The 20924-nt window shown below is 37.5% G+C and overlaps 5 protein-coding genes across 5 annotated transcripts; 1 reads left to right on the forward strand and 4 right to left on the reverse strand.

Moving 5' to 3' along the window:
- Nucleotides 1-166: 166 nt before the first annotated feature.
- On the reverse strand, nucleotides 167-634 carry ATG10 (E2-like conjugating enzyme; the record flags this gene model as incomplete). The annotated part of the gene is made up of 1 exon (XM_453976.1): nucleotides 167-634. One exon carries the CDS (start codon nucleotides 632-634, stop codon nucleotides 167-169), a length of 468 nt encoding a protein of 155 aa, XP_453976.1.
- A 997-nt stretch (nucleotides 635-1631) lies between these two features.
- Nucleotides 1632-2396, reverse strand: SDH2 (succinate dehydrogenase iron-sulfur protein subunit SDH2; the record flags this gene model as incomplete). The annotated part of the gene is made up of 1 exon (XM_453977.1): nucleotides 1632-2396. One exon carries the CDS (start codon nucleotides 2394-2396, stop codon nucleotides 1632-1634), a length of 765 nt encoding a protein of 254 aa, XP_453977.1.
- Nucleotides 2397-3712: 1316 nt separating this feature from the next.
- VPS13 (membrane morphogenesis protein VPS13) lies at nucleotides 3713-13087 on the reverse strand (the record flags this gene model as incomplete). Its single annotated transcript, XM_453978.1, has 1 exon — nucleotides 3713-13087. The coding sequence occupies one exon, from the start codon at nucleotides 13085-13087 to the stop codon at nucleotides 3713-3715; it is 9375 nt and encodes a 3124-aa protein (XP_453978.1).
- Nucleotides 13088-13449: 362 nt separating this feature from the next.
- Nucleotides 13450-18993, forward strand: ECM29 (Ecm29p; the record flags this gene model as incomplete). The annotated part of the gene is made up of 1 exon (XM_453979.1): nucleotides 13450-18993. The coding sequence occupies one exon, from the start codon at nucleotides 13450-13452 to the stop codon at nucleotides 18991-18993; it is 5544 nt and encodes a 1847-aa protein (XP_453979.1).
- A 263-nt stretch (nucleotides 18994-19256) lies between these two features.
- UBI4 (ubiquitin) lies at nucleotides 19257-20402 on the reverse strand (the record flags this gene model as incomplete). Its single annotated transcript, XM_453980.1, has 1 exon — nucleotides 19257-20402. The coding sequence occupies one exon, from the start codon at nucleotides 20400-20402 to the stop codon at nucleotides 19257-19259; it is 1146 nt and encodes a 381-aa protein (XP_453980.1).
- Between the last annotated feature and the right edge of the window lie 522 nt (nucleotides 20403-20924).

The raw sequence follows: 20924 nt of genomic DNA on the forward strand, positions 1-20924 counted from the left end.
TCCTTGAACTGGAGGGGATACAAGGGGAATTATAACTTTCATCTAAATATACCTCGAAAAGATGCCTATGTCTCATAAAACATACACTTATACATGATGGAACAATGTTTATTGATGTATGCGAATAAATATTGTCAATCGCTTCGGCATTTGCTCGCGTCTCCCTTTATATAAGCATGATATTTAATGTAGGATCAAAGATCTGCAAATATAGAGATATCCAACGAAGAAGATATCTTTCAGGCTCTGTGCCCACATTTGCATCTGTATCGCAGTTATTGACATGATACCAAACTTCTTTAGTGGTGGGATCTGATGAAAGTGACACTGAAAAGGAATTTAGGGCGATTATAGACCGTAGTTCGACATCAGATAAAAATAAAAGCTTACTCGAGGACACATCTTCATCATCCAAAGCATGTTCCCATAACCGGAACCTTATGGAAGGTACCTGATATACTTTATCGTAGTTAATTTGCAGTTCGATTGTAAGAAACTGCTTTTGTCGCATGTTCACGACAAGAATGTGATCCGAGATTTCTTTAATGAGTTGAACCCGGCTGGCCTTGTCCCATCTTGATACAAGTTTGGCTATTTCAGGTAATTGTTTATTGTATTGTTGCAATGATAACATTTATCTGCTGAAGAGGGTCATCTCAATGATTATTATCTCCCTTATGCATCTGAATCGTTTCAGTTTTAACCTATTTTCAGGTTGATATTGTATCCTACCTAGCTCAAGGAATAAACAGAACCAGAGGTGTAAAAAACCGGAAGGGATGAAATTTAAAATGAAGAAGGGTATTTCGGAAGGATGTAAATTCCGCACATACCGCCAACAACTAAAAATAAGTAATATGAAACTTTCCGTTAAAGAGATTATACAATCAATGCATACGTTGAAAAGTGAAATTTAAGAATAAATATATGAAACGATAAGTTTTTCCACTTATGAGAAAAGCTTATATCAATAAATAATAAAACAGACAAAGTCGTGACATTTCATTTAGGTTAGGATAACAGTATAGGAACTGCTGTATGATGATACGGTGGTGGTTAAAACATAAAGTTGTTTGATAAGTGAGACTTCTTTACGGGCATTGTGAGGAACTCGCATCAGTCTGTAGTTTACCACGATTCATTCTTCCACTTTTCCCTGACGATCAATGGTCTGTTGAAGTATTATATCAACACCAGCCAGAGATAGAGAGAAACTTTACAGTGAAAGAACAATGATGATTGGCGCCAGAGCGGCATGGAGGTATTTGAACTGAAGGAGAGTCTATGTTTTGAAGAATCAAATTAAATGGAATGAAAATGAGAAGCTTGGTGTCAGGTGATTTTTGTGATTGAGATTCCCTTGATTCTATTGAACATTGGTTAAGTGCTCATGTAATGAGCACAGGAAAGCGTTCAATGCATTCCTTTTTTCTAATTTGTTTTTGTTTACTGGTGGAATGGCATATTTTGGAAATGATTTTAAAAGATCAAAATTTAGAGGAAGGAAGTGAAATAACTTTCTGTACTGAAGAGAAATAAAAGATCAAATGCAACCGGAGCAAGAGTAACCTTTTTCGTGGTATTACGAGCCAATATTACCCCATTGCACAATTTAGAATGTTTTGAATCCTCTAATCGACGGCCAAGGCCTTCTTTATTTCTGCGATAGCTCTACCTGGATTCAAACCCTTTGGACAAGTTCTAGTACAGTTCATAATTGTGTGGCATCTGTACAAAGACATGGAGTTTTGTAGCATTTGCTTTCTGATACCAGCAGCTTCGTCTCTTGAATCCACCAACCAACGGTATGCTTGCATTAAAACAGCAGGACCTAAATATTGTTCTTGGTTCCACCAGTAAGATGGACAAGATGTAGAACAACAAGCACATAGAATACATTCATATAAACCATCCAATTTCTTACGGTCAGCAATACTTTGCAAATTTTCCTTACCGTCTGCAGGTACCTCGGATCTTTGCAAGTATGGCTGAATAGACTTATATTGTTTGTAGAAATGAGTCAAATCCGGAACCAAATCTCTGACAATATACATGTGAGGAAGTGGGTAGATCTTTGTTTGTTTATTTTCATTTTGGTCGATTCTGCACAAACAGGCCAAAGTGTTCCTACCACCAATATTCATAGCACAAGAACCACAAATACCTTCTCTACAGGATCTTCTGAAGGTCAAAGTAGCATCTTGTTCGTTTTTAATCTTAATCAAAGCGTCCAAAACCATAGGACCACATTGGTTCAAATCGACTTGGTACTCCTGCAAACGTGGCTTTTCAGCAGGTCTATCTGGACTCCACCTGTAGATCTTGAAAGTCTTTAGCCTTGGAGCAACAGCCTTGGCTTCAGTAGCCAAACCTCTCTTAATGATAGCGTTAAACATTTTGTGTATGTCTTCTTCAATGATATTTTAATGAGATCTTATATTTTTTAGATCTTCTTCTTACTGTCAAATGAAAATCTGAAAACTTAACGGAAAGCGGATAAAGCGTTTATTTTCTATTGTCTGCTGAATATTGGTGTTATATGCTGACTTAGTTAACCAGAGTAAGCCTTAATAATAGTATTGGTAATGGTTTACTGAGAACAGTACTCGGAACGATGCGGTACAGTGTCGTAATATGAAAGTCGCTAAATGGGGACGAAAAAGACAGAGCTCTTAAATTCTTTCAATATATCACAAATTTAAACAAAGTACTTCTATTGAATGCAGGGCAAAAATGATGCTAACGTTCATAAAGTTGCTAATGTCTCGATTATATATATATATACTCAACGAATAAGTATCAAATAAAATTCCAATCCAAGGCCGGCCATTATTGGCAAATCACTGACAGTCATTAATTCCATAGAAACTCCCACTGAAGTGGTTGGCGATGCAGGCAGCTAGCTGAAAACCAAAAACACTCTCTACTTTCCTTGATCAGAAATGAGCGTATAAGCTAAGCTAATCCCTGTTTTCCAATTTAATTTTATTTTTTGCGCCAATTGCTACCTTTCTTTCTGTGCTGAACGACTCCTTCTCCCCTTCCCTTGTCATTTTCTCCTGTTTTATCATTTTTTTACCTAGAAGGGCCCGCTCGGTCTCTTCGGCTGAGCTTGGTCACTCGTTCCAATGGACGCAAAAAAATCGCAGGGAAAGTTTGAATTTTTTTTTTTTTTGATTATTCATGACAAAATCGGGCCCGAGCTAGCGGTTTTCTTGCGCGGAACCACTTTAATAACGTTTCTGTTGCTGACGTTATAAAGAGGGACATTTGTGGTGATTGGGTGTTTTACGCGGAGCAAACCGGGAAGATGTTTTCAGCACTGGAGTTCTGTTCCGAAAGCTTATACCAAGAACTAGCAGAATAGCTTCTAAGCTCCGAATTGCGATATCCTGTATCCCTGCCCATTTCTTCATTACCATCAGCTCGGATCATCTAGGGTGCCAGTTTGAATTAGTTATGGCATTCGGAAGCGCAAACGGTGACCCCTTCTCGCTCTGTCCGTCCATCTGAGATAGTGGGATGTTCTGTTTTGTGGAATTGCGGAGCATGATCACCATGCGGGTAACAAATAATTTGTTTTCGTCTTTTTTTTTTCTTTCGTAGGAGATAGAATGAATAGCTCGGTTGGTACAAATAAAGTATTATACAGATTTCTATCAAAAATATTCTTCAGACAGTTTCAGAATGTCAAATTTGAAGATATATGCGATTACAAAGTTATCTGCCATTTGCTGTTGAATTCAATGACCGCAGTGTGAACTAACTTGTATAAGTATCTTCTTTCTTCGTCCTTTGGAACTGAGAAGAAGTATTCTCTTTCAGCTGTATATATCGTAATGCCAGTCTTGATTACCCTTACATTTCTTATCATTCTGAATGGGATATGCTCCATCACAGTCAACGTAGATAATTGCATACGTAGAATTCTTTGTAGGGATACGATCACTATTTGATAACCAGCTGGCGTCTCACATATCACATGACCTACGTACATATCTTTGGCATATTCCCCACCATTACAAGTCTTTAACCAATATTGACCTTGCGAATCTCTTAAATTGTAAGGTTTGATTAATTTATCAGAACTAACGAACCTTGGTAGCCTAACTCTTTCAATTTGTCCGATATCCATTAAGGTTGTTGAATTTCTAATACCTTCACTCACATTACTGGCAAGGTCTAATACACCGATGGCAGTTTTTGCAGGCAATCCGATGATACCTTTTCCAACACCTTTAATAAAACCGAATGCTCCTTCTTTGGCGCCGCCTGAGTACGGATCCAATGCGACACCAGTAAGTCCACTGGTAACGTTATTGAAAAACGACGAAGCACCAACTCCAACACTACCAAACTTACCACGCTGTCTTTGTTGCAACCTTCGCCGTTCTTGAAAAGACGTATCTTGAATAGCAACCGATAAGCCTTTAGCCATGGATCCAGTCATTTTAGAAAAAGAATCTGAAAATCCAAATATGGATTTCTTCAAGAATGATAATCCACCCTTTGCTATACCGATGCCAAGTTCTTGAGGTCTATCATTCATTATATAACCTTGATAAGGTTCATAAAATATGTCCATAACTCCAGAGCTTATGTTGTTGAAGAATCCGACAGGATTCCCGAGGAAATCTGCTGAGCCAAGGACCTTGTGTAATTGATAGAAGAACTGTTGTGCATAATGCGATTCGATTGCACCAACTAGCGTAGGAAGTGAAACTCTAACATGTTCTAGTAGTAATGAATTCAACTTTATTTGCGCACCCTCGATGTTTCCTAAAGCCATAGTTAAAACGTTGATAAAGTAATTAATAGCACTGTTACCACTACTCTTTTCTTCTTCAACGTTCACACGATCAGTTCTGACAAATGAGAGATGCAAAAGAGTTGGTTGTAGATGCAACATTTCGAAATACACCTTGCTGCTTCTTACTGTGGTAGGGAAATCAGGAACCGTGCAAGGATGCAGGAAGAGTTGTTCGCTGCTGCTGTCATCAACTGCCTGATTCCATGAGGCTCCCGGAATCTTTGCAAAATCAAGCAAAGCAAGAAGGAAGTCTTCATCAATTTGTATCGTCATTTCTTGCAACAAAAGTGTTGCCATTTTGAAGTTGAGTAAGCTAGAAGACTCGTCTTTTACTTTAGAAATTGCTCCTGATAACGAAGGATGGATATCGATTTCTTTAGAATCTTTGGGAATTTTAGTTGGATACAAGACAGTTTCGTAAACACCACCGAACAACTGGTTATCGATTTGAATCCATTTCATCTTGAAAGAAAGATTTTGATACATTTCACTATCATTGAAGCGGAACTCTAGCCCAAGAATATTGATATAGCAAAGCTCCTGTAGGCGATCGTTTATGAAGGATATTCCAATTCCTGAAAACGATATGACTACCCTTGCATTCAACTTCGAGTCAAGACTTTCATCAACTTCAAACTTATCAGAACTTGAGGTTATACTGGATGTTATTGATGTTTCACTTTGGAATCTCCTTTGAGATCTTAATTTGTAAAGACTCTGCTCCTGATTGTAGTTACTTAACACAAGGACTTGAACGCCATTGTCCATTAAAATATTGATATCCACAATTGATGGAGGTTGTTTAGGATTATCTGAAGGTATCCGAATTGGTCTAAGGTTTCCTATCTCGTTAAGATCTATTTCCCGACGACGATTTTTAGTGTGAATATACAATTTCTTTTGTTTGGCACTAGGATAATCCCAAGAATATGGCATAATACTTCGAGGAGGTATACGATAGTAAATCGGTTCAAAATCGACTTCCTCTTCGTCCTCTTGGTAATAATAATCAAGCTCGTCACTCTCATCATCAACAAAACGGGGATTTCTCTGCCAAAATAGGAATTCATGATCGCTGAAATTTCTGATTGAAAATGGCCAATTGTCATCTGAGTCAACAGCATTTATAAATACCGTTGCACCCTCAAGAGAAATATCCATCTTTATTAATCGCTGTGCGGCATCTGTTATATTCATTTTAACAAATGATTCTCCAACGTCTTTGAGCCTAAAGGGGTTGGACCAAGTAGACGGTATCTTCGCGAATCTGGCAACAAATTTTTTGCTCAAAGTTCTTTTCAAAAAATAAAGCGGAGTAAGCTCCTTAGGAGCAAGTATGGTGGGGCTGCTGGTCCCGTATTCCATAATTTCGATCACTTCTGAAGTGCTATTGCGGAAAATGTATCTTGGAGAAATTTCTACGATTTTTGTGAAACGATATTTCCCTTCCCCTTCTTTAACATTTATTCCTAGGTTGCACTCTTGGTTATGGTTTAGTAGCTCCAAAGAAATATCAACAGACTGACCAATGGCATCGAATGACACTGGCACACTAGGGTTGGTTTCCGTGAATTTTATTTTCGCCCTATTGCGGTTATAGTCTTCATATTGGAAAGAAAACATCTTCGGACGTGCCAACTTCTGTCCGTCTTTCATGAAAACGTCAGATTTCACTACACCCCATTGTCTATCACTGAACACTGAAAGGTCATGAGTAGTCTTATTCATGATAACGTATGGCGCATAAATACTAATGGTCTTGGCTCTTTTACCATTGGCATGATATTTGAGACTCAAATAAAGCTTTTGACCGTCTAAAGTTGTGATAAAGATTCTATGCTCTTCTTCAAGAGCCGACACGTCAGGACTATTGACTAAAGTCTCATTAGACCAGTTAAAATTCTCATCATCAGGTTTGATAGACAATAGTAAATAAGAATCCAAAGAGACGTTATGCAACGGAATTGTAGCTCCAGCTTGCAAGAAGATTTCAGATCGAGCTTCCTCCTTCCTTCCCTTAAGACAAAAAGATATATCTTGTGGCAGTGAATTTTCCAAAACCAATGGAGCAGATAATGTTACAGTCATCCGAGGATAAATTTTGGATAGAGGATCGTCTTTATCCACCGATCCTTCTACTTCGAAGTGGAAACCAGCAGTTTCTAAATCACTTTCACAAGATAGTGCCAAAGGCGATTCACTTAACATTTTCCAGAAAATTGGAATTCCGGACCACTTATACGATGCATTATCTGTCAGAGGTCTGATATGGAAAGAAGATTGATATGCAGAGTCGATTGGTATTGACCTGGTACCATTAGGATTGATAACCCCAATGCTTTTAATTTTTCCCGCATCAGAAAGACCATATTCGACCTCAGTTGACGTCAAATTTCGCAACAATAGAGTGGAACCAAAGGTAATCAACTTTACGTTGTTTTCTAAAAGGTTGCTACTAATTAGCAAACGGTTATGAACACCTGCAACAGGTGGATATAACTTATGAATTACGTCTCCTTCTTTGCTAGCGTCGACGTCGATGATATTTGAATAATCATCGTCGGCAAATGAAGCCCGTAACATACACTTCTCTGTATCAAGGGTTTCTCTAACAACTCTCCAGTCTTCAAATTCCCAATCAATTATTTCTCCGCTTTGTAGCTTCGTCAAATTAGCTCTTTTATTAACGGCATCATCGTCACTATTTTTGATCCATATGTTTAGCGTATGGCCAGTGTCGTTATGAATTCTATAAGGTTTTTCGGCTCCGCGAGGTTTGAGATTATGTGATTTAGTGAGAGAGGCAGGTATTTGAGATAGTAGGGCAATAGTACGGGAAGAAAGAGTAATTTCAACAGATTTCCTGGTGATAATGTCAAAAATCAAAGCATTATCATTTTCATCATCCTTTGATAAATGAAAAGTCATTGGGAAAACCTCAATCAACGGCTCCCAACTGGACCGGGAATAATTGAAAGCGCTGGCAAAAGGTTCGATTGTTGATATAACGTCGATGTTTGTTGACCAATCTTTGGCGTCAACAGAAAATGCGTTAATGTTAAAATCAGCGATCGGAAGTTCGTGCATGTCACCAATCAATACAACTCTCAGCCCCGCAAAGTCTGAATGTAATTTTTCAGCCTTTGTTATTACCTTCGTAGAGTCAGAAATGGAATTTCTGTGCATAACGTTGGAGATTTCACTTAGTGACGACACCATACTTGGGGCATACTTTTTTATTTTATTCTTGAATTCCCTTGAAAACTTTCCATACTTAGTGGTTATATCTTCATCCTCTTCATTCGTGGTATCAACAATCATTAGGCCTTCATCCTTAGCTAAAGATAACGACGAATTAAAAATTTCCATAGCTAACCGAATGTCACGTAACGATAACCGGAGTAATAAAGGACCAACAGAAGAATGGATTTGTGTCTTCAAAATGTCTGGAGTAGAATCCCGTCCGTCGATCATTACAGTACTTGAAAAGTCATCTAATATCCTAATTCTGTTTTGATTCAAGTCACCCATTCTACTTAAAAACAACCCCACATTATTAGCAGCGATGGAAAGTATGTTATGATCAGTTACAAGGAATTGACCAATGGTAAAGACAATTGCTTCAGATTGTTTGTCACTGGGATCTGCTAATAAAATGACAGCTGAATCTACAACGTTAACCGAATAGTTAAAAGTCTTGTTACTATTCTCAACCTTCGATGCCACGGCAAGATCATCGGGGAGCGCTTCGTTAGGCAGCTCCTCTTTTGAATAGGATAGTTCTTGGAAATTGGCAGCCTGTTTCACATTAAGTGAAGAATTGGCGAAAGATTGTAGAGCCAAAAGAAATTCCACTGCTAGTACAACTTTAGGACTATCAATTGTGACTTCCAAGGTCGTGGTTGAAGAACCTTTGTCTTCCTTGTAATCTACTGATGCCATAAATTGATGGTGGTCGCCCTCAATTTTCGGAATTAACTGCGTGTGTTTATTAGTCTTTGAGTATCTAATGTCTTCCACAGTGAAAGACTTTATATGCATTTCATAATTGGCAGAAGATGTATTGAATGCAGATCCAGATAATCCGAAGTTTTCAAGTGTAAATCTAGCAATTCCCAAATCCTTCACCGTTATTTTTTCTGAAGTATTGTTGAACAAGCTCAAACAGAACTCTGGAGCATTAAACTCGAACTCGATCTCGATATTTTTCTGGTTATCGGAAGAAGATGCTTCTTCTGACTTGAATATATTCTGATTCGAGTGAAGCTCTTTTTGGGGATCAATAATTGCGTTTGTGTTCAAGGCTGCAATTTCCACTTCTTCCATGTTGTCATCATCAGTGCTTACGATGAAAGAGTTCGCTATTCTTTGTGACAACAAATAAATGTACTGTAACTGTAAATCGGTCAAGTCGACATAGAATGGAGCAAAATATCCCTTCACAGTAACAAGGGCATCTGACTCTGTATGAAATTGATTGTACGAGACATCAAATCTCAAATCTAAATTGGACACAGCAGAGAGTTTCTGAACTTTTCGACCCTCGAAATTGAAAATGGATGAAATATGGGCATTCTTTATACCGGCTGACACATTATTCACAAGTTTACCAAGTTCACCAGTAAAAGTGTTAGATATGTAGAGATCACCCATATTCCATATTAGTTCATCATAAACATTATTACGAGGATCAATTAATTTCGGAAAAGATATGCTGGGAGTTCTGATCACTATGTCCAACTTCATATTATTAACAGTGTCGATATCAGGGGCTTTGCTGTAAGCATTATTGTGTGCAGTGTCAAAAAGGACTTTCATTTTTTGAAACTTCGCAAAAAAGCTTATGATTTTATTGATGGAATGCTCAATGAAATTTATCCTCATTGCACCAGTTCTGTAATACAAATAGGAATCATAATTGTTGGTGTTTGTCTCTGGGTCAAACGTTTCGTAAATCACTTCTGCAAGATCATTATCTTCTCTTGATATAATTTCTCTGAACACCGAGTCTTTGGGTAAATCGACCGATGTTTCGTCAACCAACTTCATATCCCCTAGCTTACCTTTCAATTTCATGTTCTGTGGTAATATGTCCATACAAAGTTCACTGTTATGTATGCTGAATGTTGCTAATTTCGAAGATTCATCATTCAATATGATATTCACACCGTCAAGGAATATTTTCACGTTTGTATTTCCAGGAGTGCTGTCCTGCTGTTGAGATTGACGCAAAACATTTGAAGGTATTGCAGGCGTCTCAGGGTCTGTAAAGGTGTTCAAAACAAAATTCATAAGAGTCAAGATAGACTTCGGTATCAATGATAACGTTAGTTCTGACATTCTTAAATCAACAGAAATATCGAATACTTCATACAAGTTACTCTCATATTCGATAATTTGTTGAACTCTTGAGCCTCTAATATCGAATAATTTCTCTTTTTTAGTATGGCCATTGCTAAATATCATATACTCCTCACATCCTTTCGATGTTTGCTTTGAAATATGATCCTCGAATCTTAACTCTGTTAATGAGAGATCGAAATCCATTTTAACAAAGCTCTTTAGAAGTCTTAGTGAGAGATGTTCACCAACAAGTTTTACAAGTTTAGAAGAATTCATGGTTGGACCTTCTAAACATTTCAAAAGGGAAATTTCGATCTTAGAAACATCCAAGGAAAGTTGAAAAGATGTTTGATCGAGCTCTGCTTTACTTAATGTTTCCATCATTCTCTTTGTCTGTTTCAAGACAAGGGTCTCCTTATGTTTCAATAGAGCTTCATCAGATCCACCAATATTGTCTAGAGGAATTAATTGAGAGTAGCTCTGGCTTCCGCTCGAGGTACTGGCTTCTTCCTGATCGTCTTCAACATATGGTACGCAGCTCTCAACCAATTGCATTATGATTTTATATTGAAAGTCGTTCAAAAAGATGTTAAGGCTTGGAAGTGTCACTGAGGCTGCGACTCTGGGCAAGTTTAACGCTTTTGGGAAGATCAAAATATCTAGAATAAAATCTAATTCCATCTTCTCCAAAATTGTGAAATTGTTGTCTCTTTGTTTGACATTGATGCTAGTGATCGATGATTTCATGTCAGGCCCGATTAGCAATTGGGTGTCTGTGAGTTTTATCTTAAATCTATCAAACATTAATCTTTTGAGTTCATCAGAATCAATCTTAGCATATTCATCCACACTTAGCTCCTTTATTTTCTTGATTTCTTGTTTTGGCACAAGATCACTAGACATCTTGATCGAACCAGCATCGATTATTGCGCATGGAGATTCCCAAGAATGCGCGTCTAATGGAATTATGATGGTCGGAGAAGCTGCATTAAGTTTTAGATCGATAGTTTTATGTTCATTGAGTAGTGCTTCTAATCCCATTCTGGTTTGACTTGTCCATCCTTCAACAGTTGCCTCTGCAGCATTCATTAAGGCAGATACTGTTTCCCAGTGTTTAGTTGGAGGGTTGAAGAATCTTATCAATTCATTGATAAAATGAATGTGATAATACACAAACACAGACCCAAACTTAATATCTAAAAATGTGTCAGCTGACTCATCCATTGGACAACTATCAAAATAAAGATGTAAAAGAGGGTCGCCACCTTTTTCATGTTTAGTCCTAGGGCTGACAATGTGACGATATAAGGTGTGAGGAGAACCATCCTCCACGAGGAAACTGGAAAGCTCAAATTTGAAAAGAAAAGAGTCTGGTCGGTTCAGAAATTCTGTTGCAGATTCCTCAAATATGAAGTCACACATGCGATGGCCTTTTGTTCTATCCATCACTGTTAAAGATCCTTTCTGTAATAGATTGGTTACTCTAAGAGTTGTACGATCTTTAGGTATGTCTACTGATTTCAAAGGATCATTCGAGTCATCGTATTCAATAGCATCGTAAAGCTCTTTGCGCTGTTCGTCAGTCATTGTCAAGCTGTCATCGCTTTTTGCGTTAGATGGAGCCCACCAGCTTGAAAACCAACCTTGTGGATTTGCGTTGGTGCTAATCGTCTCTGAAAGCTGAGTAAATTTAGACTCCTGACAAAACTCTCTTCTGGTAAAGGCTCTGAAAAACTTGATATCATCAAAGCTTAACTCTACATCAAGCGCATGAAGCCTTTTTTCCTCTTCAACATTAGGCAATGGATCGTTAATATCAGGTAGAGTTAGCTTTTTCTTGAAAAGAGATACGTACTCATCTCTCTTGTTCCTTCTTTCTTTAATATATTCCCAACTAGACTTGTAGTTTTTCTCGTGTATTTCAGATAGAACACAGTTTGCAGCGTACTTGAACCATAAAGCAGGATCAGCTGCAGGTTTAACAGTCGGTCTATGTTGTCTGTACTTCAAAGTTTTATGGAACCAGTGGTACTTCGACAGATTGTGAAGGACTTCCTTATACTGACAATCATCTAACACAAGAGCAAATTCATCAAACATTAATTGCACATCGATATGAGGAGCATCTTCAGTGGCACCAGCTTTATTCATTTTGAGTCTAGCCGATCCTCTGACCGGTTTCAAGAGGTATTGATATTCTGGAGCGCCTCGGTTATCGGCAATTGATTCGCGTAATCTAATCAAAAGTTCCTCAGAGTCGTCCGTTTCTATCGATTCTGTGCCTGTGTTACAGTATATACTAATAGAATCTAGGGTAGCCAATTTATGAGTAATTTGTTGTTTAATGGAGATGAAACTGGGATTCCAGGATTCATCAGTGGATACTGCAGAGAGCTCACTTAATGAAATACCAAATGCGCATGGTCCTTCACTGAACACTGAATTCATATCTTCATACCTCATATGAATATTCTTCACCGTTACCTGAAGGTTATCGACAATTTTGGTCAACAAGGATTGTGTAAAAGATTCATTGCGATTAGAATCTAAATTGATATCTGGTTTGGAACTGTTGGCGAGTTCAAAATCTGCCAGACGCTGAAGTTTTACTTTGAGCTCGCGCTCAATTTGTTCCTCCACATTATATGACTCCGGTGTCCGTGGAGCGCATAACATATACACATCTTCAATTATGATCTTCACTGGTTTATTTTTTAAACTGGACCATGGGATTAACAAAGTCAATTCTCCCAAATATCCAAACTTTACATCGATAGGTAGATCCAATGCATCTAATGAATCCTTTCTTAAACGCAAGTTGCGTAATTTAACATCCCCGTTCCATATGCCAACGTTAAGTTGGGTTGGATCGAAATTCTCGACATAGGCACCCAAAAATCGGTTTAAAAGAGCAGAGACAAGAGATTCTAACATTTATTAGGCTCTCTATCGTTGATTTATTACTGTTGTGAGCTATTTAGATTCTCTATTGGTGCTTTAGGGTGGACTGATGCAAAGTTGGTGTTTTATTTTTTCTGGTTTCAATTGCTATCAGCTCCCCTTTGAATTTATGTAAATACAAAAATAGACAAACTGTCAATTGAAAAAAAAGGTTTCATAGCATGGATATGTGCGGGTAATCAGGTATTTAAATCAGGCAAAAGGAATTCTACTGCACTTTAAAGGTTTGAAAGTTTAAAGATGTGAATCTTATTAGCAGAAGATTGGAAATAATTTGAACATATTTGCCACTGTACGAAGAAAGACATCATAAAACCGTGTGTTAATGTTGTCCAATGAGCAAGTTCCAGCAATTGAGTGAGGGCCAAGAGAGATCACTTGTTGAGAAGGTTGACCTCAGACTAGTATTGGCAAAAGATGATGCTAAATTCGAGCAGACTTTGAACACTTTTTTGCCGCCTTTATTATTAAAGCTAGCCTCACCTTATTCATCCGTTAGGGAATTGGTTTATGAGTCCATAAAACATATCACGTCGAGAGTCAATTCTCATTTTCGCTGTAAGCTTCCGGTGAGGCAGCTATTGCAACAAGTTAAAAAGCCAAATCTGAATGAAGGTCAGGACGCTACCAATGTTATTGTTTATTCGTCGTTTTTCCTTTCCAAAGGGGTAGAAAGAATAAGTAGACAGGAATCAAGAGAGCTTTTGCCTGATATAATAGAAGATATTTCCAACTTATCATCACCAGCACAAACAAGAATATTTCACATTCTGTGTAAAGTATTGTTGACATGGAAAGCTCCTTTGCAAGGTTCCTCAGAGGAAAGAGAAACGATAGACTTTTTAAACGTAAATGATTCTGATTTAAGATTTTTGGTTGAAAAATTCTTGAAGTTTTTTCTATTGGTTCCCAAGAGAACAGAAGGTAGCTCAGTTTCCTACTTTTGTCCGGGTCTCTCTAGCACTGATGTGTCATTTTTCATTTATAGCCCTGCCATATACTTCACCAAAGACTTGTTAAACCAATACAGAAGGGCAATTTTTGATTTTACTGTCTCAGGTTTGACTAGTAATGACCAGATTTTGATACCATTCTTATTGGTGGTATCAGCACAACCAATCGATATATCAGATTCAGCGTCCACGCTTTTGAAGAGAATTAAGATACCATATGATGATGAAACTTTTGTTAAATATCTCTCAGATTTGTTTTGCGGCAATATTGCTGAGCATCTACCACCTGTGAATCCTCAAATCCAGGAAAAAATACTGGGACTTCTAACGCGAAGTATTCTGATAACGAGGTTACCCAATTTGCCTCTGAGGATATCAATGGACGGCATTGCTAGTCGCAATCTGAGAGTCAAATTAGCTGCCCTGGTTTTCATTCGTCATGTTGCCAAAAACAATCACCTAGCGTTACGAGAAACAACCGGAAATGATATGACTTCAATCATTACTGCTATTAAGAATGATATTCAATTAGCAGGTTGGCCACGGTACAATTCTCAGGAGGAAAACAAATTGTCTGGCATCACCCTACGAACATCACAATATGAGACGCTAGGTCAGCTTTTGAGGCAAGATTTTGACTCTGTTAAGAATTTTGAAATGGTAAAGTTTCTATTAGAATCCTTGAACGGGGATCTTAATGAATTCAGAATAACAATAAAAGATGCATTGGGGTCTTTGGTACATCATTTCCCGCTTCTTCCATCAGAATCAAAAAAGCAGTTGAAGCAATTTTTATCTAGTACACTGAAAGATAATTATGCGTTACTACACGGTACCTCTGATGAAAAAGAAGCAATCATGACCTTGAGATTTGTCGGCATGAAATTCAATAATGCCGCATTTCCGTTTGAAGACAATGAGGCAAGAGTTTTTAGTATTTTAGGGACTAGCCGATTGAACCGTTTTGATGTTGTTCAAGAAGCATTCAAAGGTCTAAGCCCATATCAGTTTAGAATGAACAGGGCGTCTTTGGAAACTGGTTTTGTGTCAACGGATACTTTGTTGGCCAAAAAAATAAGTGAAACAAGGTTTGTTGACTTTTCCTCATTTATATCTTTATTCTTATCTGAAGCCCAAAACAAAAGTGAACACTGTTCTATAAAGGACTGCATTGTCACAGGAGTTAGATTCCTTCGGCACACATTAATATCCAATTCTATTTACGGTAAGAGAACTGTCGTTTTGCAGGATGAAAATTGGTCCATGCGCATCGAGAAAAGTCTCGAGGTCGATGAGAATGTAAGGAAACATGTTCATGAAAATATCGAGCATCTCTCAGAATCTACTGTATCTTCGGTATTGCTGTTCTTATTTAACGAGATAATACATGAGAATAATGTTTCTTCCAAGGACGATCCTGTTTTCTCCAAGTTATTCCTAGTTCTTGTCACTTACGCTAAAAACGATGTTATCATGAAATCCGAGAATATTCTAGCATCCACTTTAAAACGAATCAATACTAAACAAAGTCCGCCTGACATCTATACGGACTCTCTCGTAAATTCATTCGGGATTATTGGAGCAAGAATTGGGTTAAGTTCACATTCTGTGTCCCAAATACTGGCAACTGACTTTGATCAGGAATCGAATAATCCATCCGCAATTATACCGGTTTTAGTGTACCTTTTGGCATCTTTAATCCCCAGATTGCAGTTACTACATTCTGTTGAATTTGGAACTGTTGTTTCAAGAATCTTACAGAAGATAACAAAGCAATATTTATCTGGTAGTTGTAGAGAGTTGTCTTTGAAAGCATATTGTGAACTTTTAAAGTATAGAACTTTGGATTCGCTTGATGCTGTTAACAGGAAGTCCATAACTATTTCAATAAAGGATGCCATAAAAGACAAGCTATTCAATGATGAGCTAGCTATAATGACTTGGGGCTATCTCTATATGAACTCGAATGAAACTGAATTCGATGATTATTTAGGAGTTTATGAGACAATTCATTCTTCCAAACATATTGATTACCTATTTGTTTCAGGTGAAAGTTTAACAATCATTTTGGGTGGATGGAATTCTAAGTTGTTGGAAAGACAGCTAGATATCAATTATGATGTTAAACATTTGCAAGAGTTAACGACGACAACAAAATTACAGGATGGCTTAAATAGAGTTTTGTCGTTTTGTTCCTCCACCAAACCGTCACTTCAAAAAGCTTCATGCATCTGGCTTCTTTGTATTGTTCAATATCTCGGGCATTTGAGAGATGTTTCCGCTAAGTTCAATGAAATCCATGCAGCGTTTACAAAGTTTTTAGCTCATAGAGAAGAGTTTGTTCAAGAATCTGCTTCGAGAGGTTTAAGTATTGTGTATGATATGAGCGATGCTGACATGCGGGAGACTATGGTAAAGGGACTATTTAAAACATTGACAAACTCCAGTTCAGCACTCTCCCTTCAAGCAGGCTCAGTGTCTGGAGAAACAGAATTGTTTGACGCTGGTGTTTTGAGTACAAACGATGGATCTGTCTCCACTTATAAGGATATTTTAAATTTGGCAAATGAGGTTAACGATCCCGGTCTTGTATACAAGTTTATGGCATTAGCAAAAAATTCTTCTTTGTGGAATTCTAGGAAGGGAGTCGCGTTTGGTATTGGTGCTATTTTTTCAAACGTTTCGTTGCAAGATCAACTTATCAATGACTCTACACTTTCCAAGAGACTAGTCCCAAAACTTTTTAGATACAGATTTGATCCCTCAACGGATGTGGCCAATTCAATGGATAATATTTGGGATACACTATTTCCGGAGGGATCTCAAGCTGTTGAGAAATATTTCGATATCGTGTTGGAAGAAGTCCTAACCAATTCCGGGAATAGAGAGTGGAGAGTGCGTGAAGCCTCTTCTGCAGCTCTTCTGCATTTAGTACAAACTTATCCACTCGAAAATTTTGAAAATAAATTCGAAGAAATTTGGACTGTTGCGTTCAGATTACTGGACGACATCAAGGACAGTGTCAGGAAATCCGGCACATCCCTAGCACGTACTCTCTCGAAAATACTTATAAGGTCTATAAATGGTCACAAGAATACTGCAAGAATGCAACAGAGTAAAGTCTTAGATATTATTTTGCCGTTCTTGCTGGGCACTAAAGGATTGAATAGTGATGCCGAAGAAGTTCGTATTTTTGCACTTAACATGCTTCTTGATTTGATCAAAGAAAGCAAAGAATCGCTTAAATATTATGTTCCTACATTAGTGTATGAATTGACGATGTTGCTATCTGTGTTGGAACCGCAGGTGATTAATTATTTGACATTGAACGCCGATAAATTCAATGTTAAGGCTTCTGCAATTGATGAGCACAGGTTACAGGGAGTTACAAACTCACCAATTATGCAAGCAATAGAAGCGTTAATCGATATTTCAGACTCAAACGATGAAAAAATCCAGAAATTGGTAGATTCTTGTATTCTTGCTTCCAGGAAATCTGTGGGTTTGCCATCCAATATTGGTGCTTCACGCGTACTTCAACTCCTTTGTATCAGACATTCTATCATCTTAAAACCGTACTGTGGTAAACTCTTGAAGGCTTGCTCGAATGGAATGAACAATAAAAACGTGGTAGTGGCTTCCTCGTACGCATCTTCATTTGGAAGACTATTCAAAGTGTCAACATTAGACAAGCAGATTAAATACAGTGAAAAGGTGGTTCAGAAATTTTTTGAAACAGAAGACTTCGAGAAACAAAAAGTAACTGGTGTAGCGATCGAATCGATCCTTAAATATTCTGCCGAAGATTTTGATAATGTCGCCAATATTTTGATGCCATTGGTTTACATCGCAAAACATTCACTCAACGGGAGTATAGCTGATCAATTTGATGGTATTTGGATTGAATCATCCAAATCCGGCTCAAGCTCATTGGACATCTGTTTTTCAGAAATCGTTGATTTGGTATCTATTCATATCAAGTCTAATATATTCTCTATCCGACAGACTTGTACATCCGCGCTTTGTAAGGCATGCCAAAATTACAACGGCCCCTTGAAGCCCGATATAGTGAATAATATCTTTGAAGTACTATTGGAAGCCTGTCAAGGAAGATCTTGGGATGGTAAAGCATCTGTAGTATCAGGAGTTCTTGAAAGCTTCAAAAAATTATCTGCTCGTGTGACGTTAGATAAATTTTGTCAGAGAATTGATACGATGATAATTGCAGAGCTTTCTAGAAGGAACAAATCTTACGTTAAAGGTCTCATACAACCATTTGCTGAGTACGTCTTTTTCAGAAATGATCAAAAGTTGTATGAAAAGTTAATCGACGTCACACAGGAAGTATTCTTAGATCTTGAACTTGAAGACAATAATGAGACGCACGAGTCAAATGACAACATGAAGAGCAAAAAGCCACGACTACTGAATGACCTCAATCGCGCTTCATCTAAAAAAAACATTGAAATGGAAAACTATAGGATAGAGATTATCAAAACGGTCGCTAAGGGATATAAGGATATTTTACATGAAGAAAAAGGGATCAATACCAATAATGTGATCAAGTTGGTGTTCGAATTTATGAAAGGAATGTTTGAAAGTTCTAAAATATTGTATAGCTGGAGATCAGAATTGGCCTATTTTGACGTAGCAATTCTTCTCATTACACCATGGACCAAAACTGAAGTTTCCTCAAATGATGTATCTCACATTTTCATTGATATCTGGAAATATGGCCACGCTCTATGCAACAAGAAAGAAGTTATTGAAAGTGTCAAGATAAAGCTGATAAGGTATGGTGGGCTATTGAAAGAAAAGTTCCCCCACACCAATACCATGGTCGACTTTGGCATTTTGGAGATTCTTAGAGTGGATGACTCCTCAGTATTGAAAGCTGAAGCTTTAAATATTGGAATATCTCAGTAGAAATTGCCAACGGATGATATATTACTATCTTCTACTATTTATAACATTATCATAGTTGTTATGTATCTCTGAAAATGTATATAATATATACAAGACCCTAAACTTTTTATCCAAAGAATGTAAGGAAAAAAAAAAAATGCAAAAAAAAAAAAAATTGAATTGAGTATAAATGATACAACGGCTTTGCGTGGTCTCAAGCTCGTTAATAAACTCCCTATCGAGTTTCACTCCAGTAATCGGAAATATGAAATAAATCTTTACCATTAGATGCCACCTCTTAATCTCAAGACAAGATGTAAAGTGGATTCCTTTTGGATGTTATAGTCAGACAAGGTTCTGCCATCTTCCAACTGCTTACCTGCAAAAATTAATCTTTGTTGGTCTGGAGGAATACCTTCTTTGTCTTGAATCTTAGACTTGACGTTATCGATGGTGTCGGAAGATTCGACTTCCAAAGTGATGGTCTTACCAGTCAAGGTTTTGACGAAAATTTGCATACCACCTCTTAATCTCAAGACAAGATGTAAAGTGGATTCCTTTTGGATGTTATAGTCAGACAAGGTTCTGCCATCTTCCAACTGCTTACCTGCAAAAATTAATCTTTGTTGGTCTGGAGGGATACCTTCTTTGTCTTGAATCTTAGACTTGACGTTATCGATGGTGTCGGAAGATTCGACTTCCAAAGTGATGGTCTTACCGGTTAAGGTTTTGACGAAAATTTGCATACCACCTCTTAATCTCAAAACAAGATGCAAAGTGGATTCTTTTTGGATGTTGTAATCGGACAAGGTTCTGCCATCTTCCAACTGCTTACCTGCAAAAATTAATCTTTGTTGGTCTGGAGGGATACCTTCTTTGTCTTGAATCTTAGACTTGACGTTATCGATGGTGTCGGAAGATTCGACTTCCAAAGTGATGGTCTTACCGGTTAAGGTTTTGACGAAAATTTGCATACCACCTCTTAATCTCAAAACAAGATGCAAAGTGGATTCTTTTTGGATGTTGTAATCGGACAAGGTTCTGCCATCTTCCAACTGCTTACCTGCAAAAATTAATCTTTGTTGGTCTGGAGGGATACCTTCTTTGTCTTGAATCTTAGACTTGACGTTATCGATGGTGTCGGAAGATTCGACTTCCAAAGTGATGGTCTTACCAGTCAAGGTTTTGACGAAAATTTGCATACCACCTCTTAATCTCAAGACAAGATGTAAAGTGGATTCCTTTTGGATGTTATAGTCAGACAAGGTTCTGCCATCTTCCAACTGCTTACCTGCAAAAATTAATCTTTGTTGGTCTGGAGGGATACCTTCTTTGTCTTGAATCTTCGATTTCACGTTATCGATGGTGTCAGAAGATTCAACTTCCAAAGTGATAGTCTTACCAGTTAAAGTCTTAACGAAAATTTGCATGTTTTCTCTTGATCTAGTTTTAAGGGGAATGAGAGGGGGGGGGGTAAATAATTTGGGGTGAAATAGTATAACCTTGAGTCAGTATCTTCTATGAGAGAAACTCTTGATGCTCCTTCTTAACCAATATGATGTTGTTAATAATATCAGGAAACAAACTGCCAAAATAACCCTTTTGTTTTTATATATACTCCCTTTTTTTTTTAAAAAAAAAGGAACTTGTTCGCTTATTTCTTTTATTTTATCTCCCTATCAGTTCTTACTAATAACGGAGAATATAGCACAAAAAATGAAAATAAGAACAATAATGATAGCTGCTATGCTGTCCAAACTTTCAGAATAGATATATGAATGCGATATAGGTAGTAATAGTATCTAACCCGAATAATATCTTAGAAAAAGATAAACGTATTTAGAGAATAAACGGGGGAAAGAACAATCAGAAGTGGCAAATACGAGAGAAAAAAAGGCGGCCGCCCAAGTGATCACTATTTATATAAAAGCATCCAGTGTAATCAGTTTCGC

This window comes from Kluyveromyces lactis (assembly GCF_000002515.2).
Source record: "Kluyveromyces lactis strain NRRL Y-1140 chromosome E complete sequence".
Lineage (NCBI taxonomy): Eukaryota > Fungi > Ascomycota > Saccharomycetes > Saccharomycetales > Saccharomycetaceae > Kluyveromyces > Kluyveromyces lactis.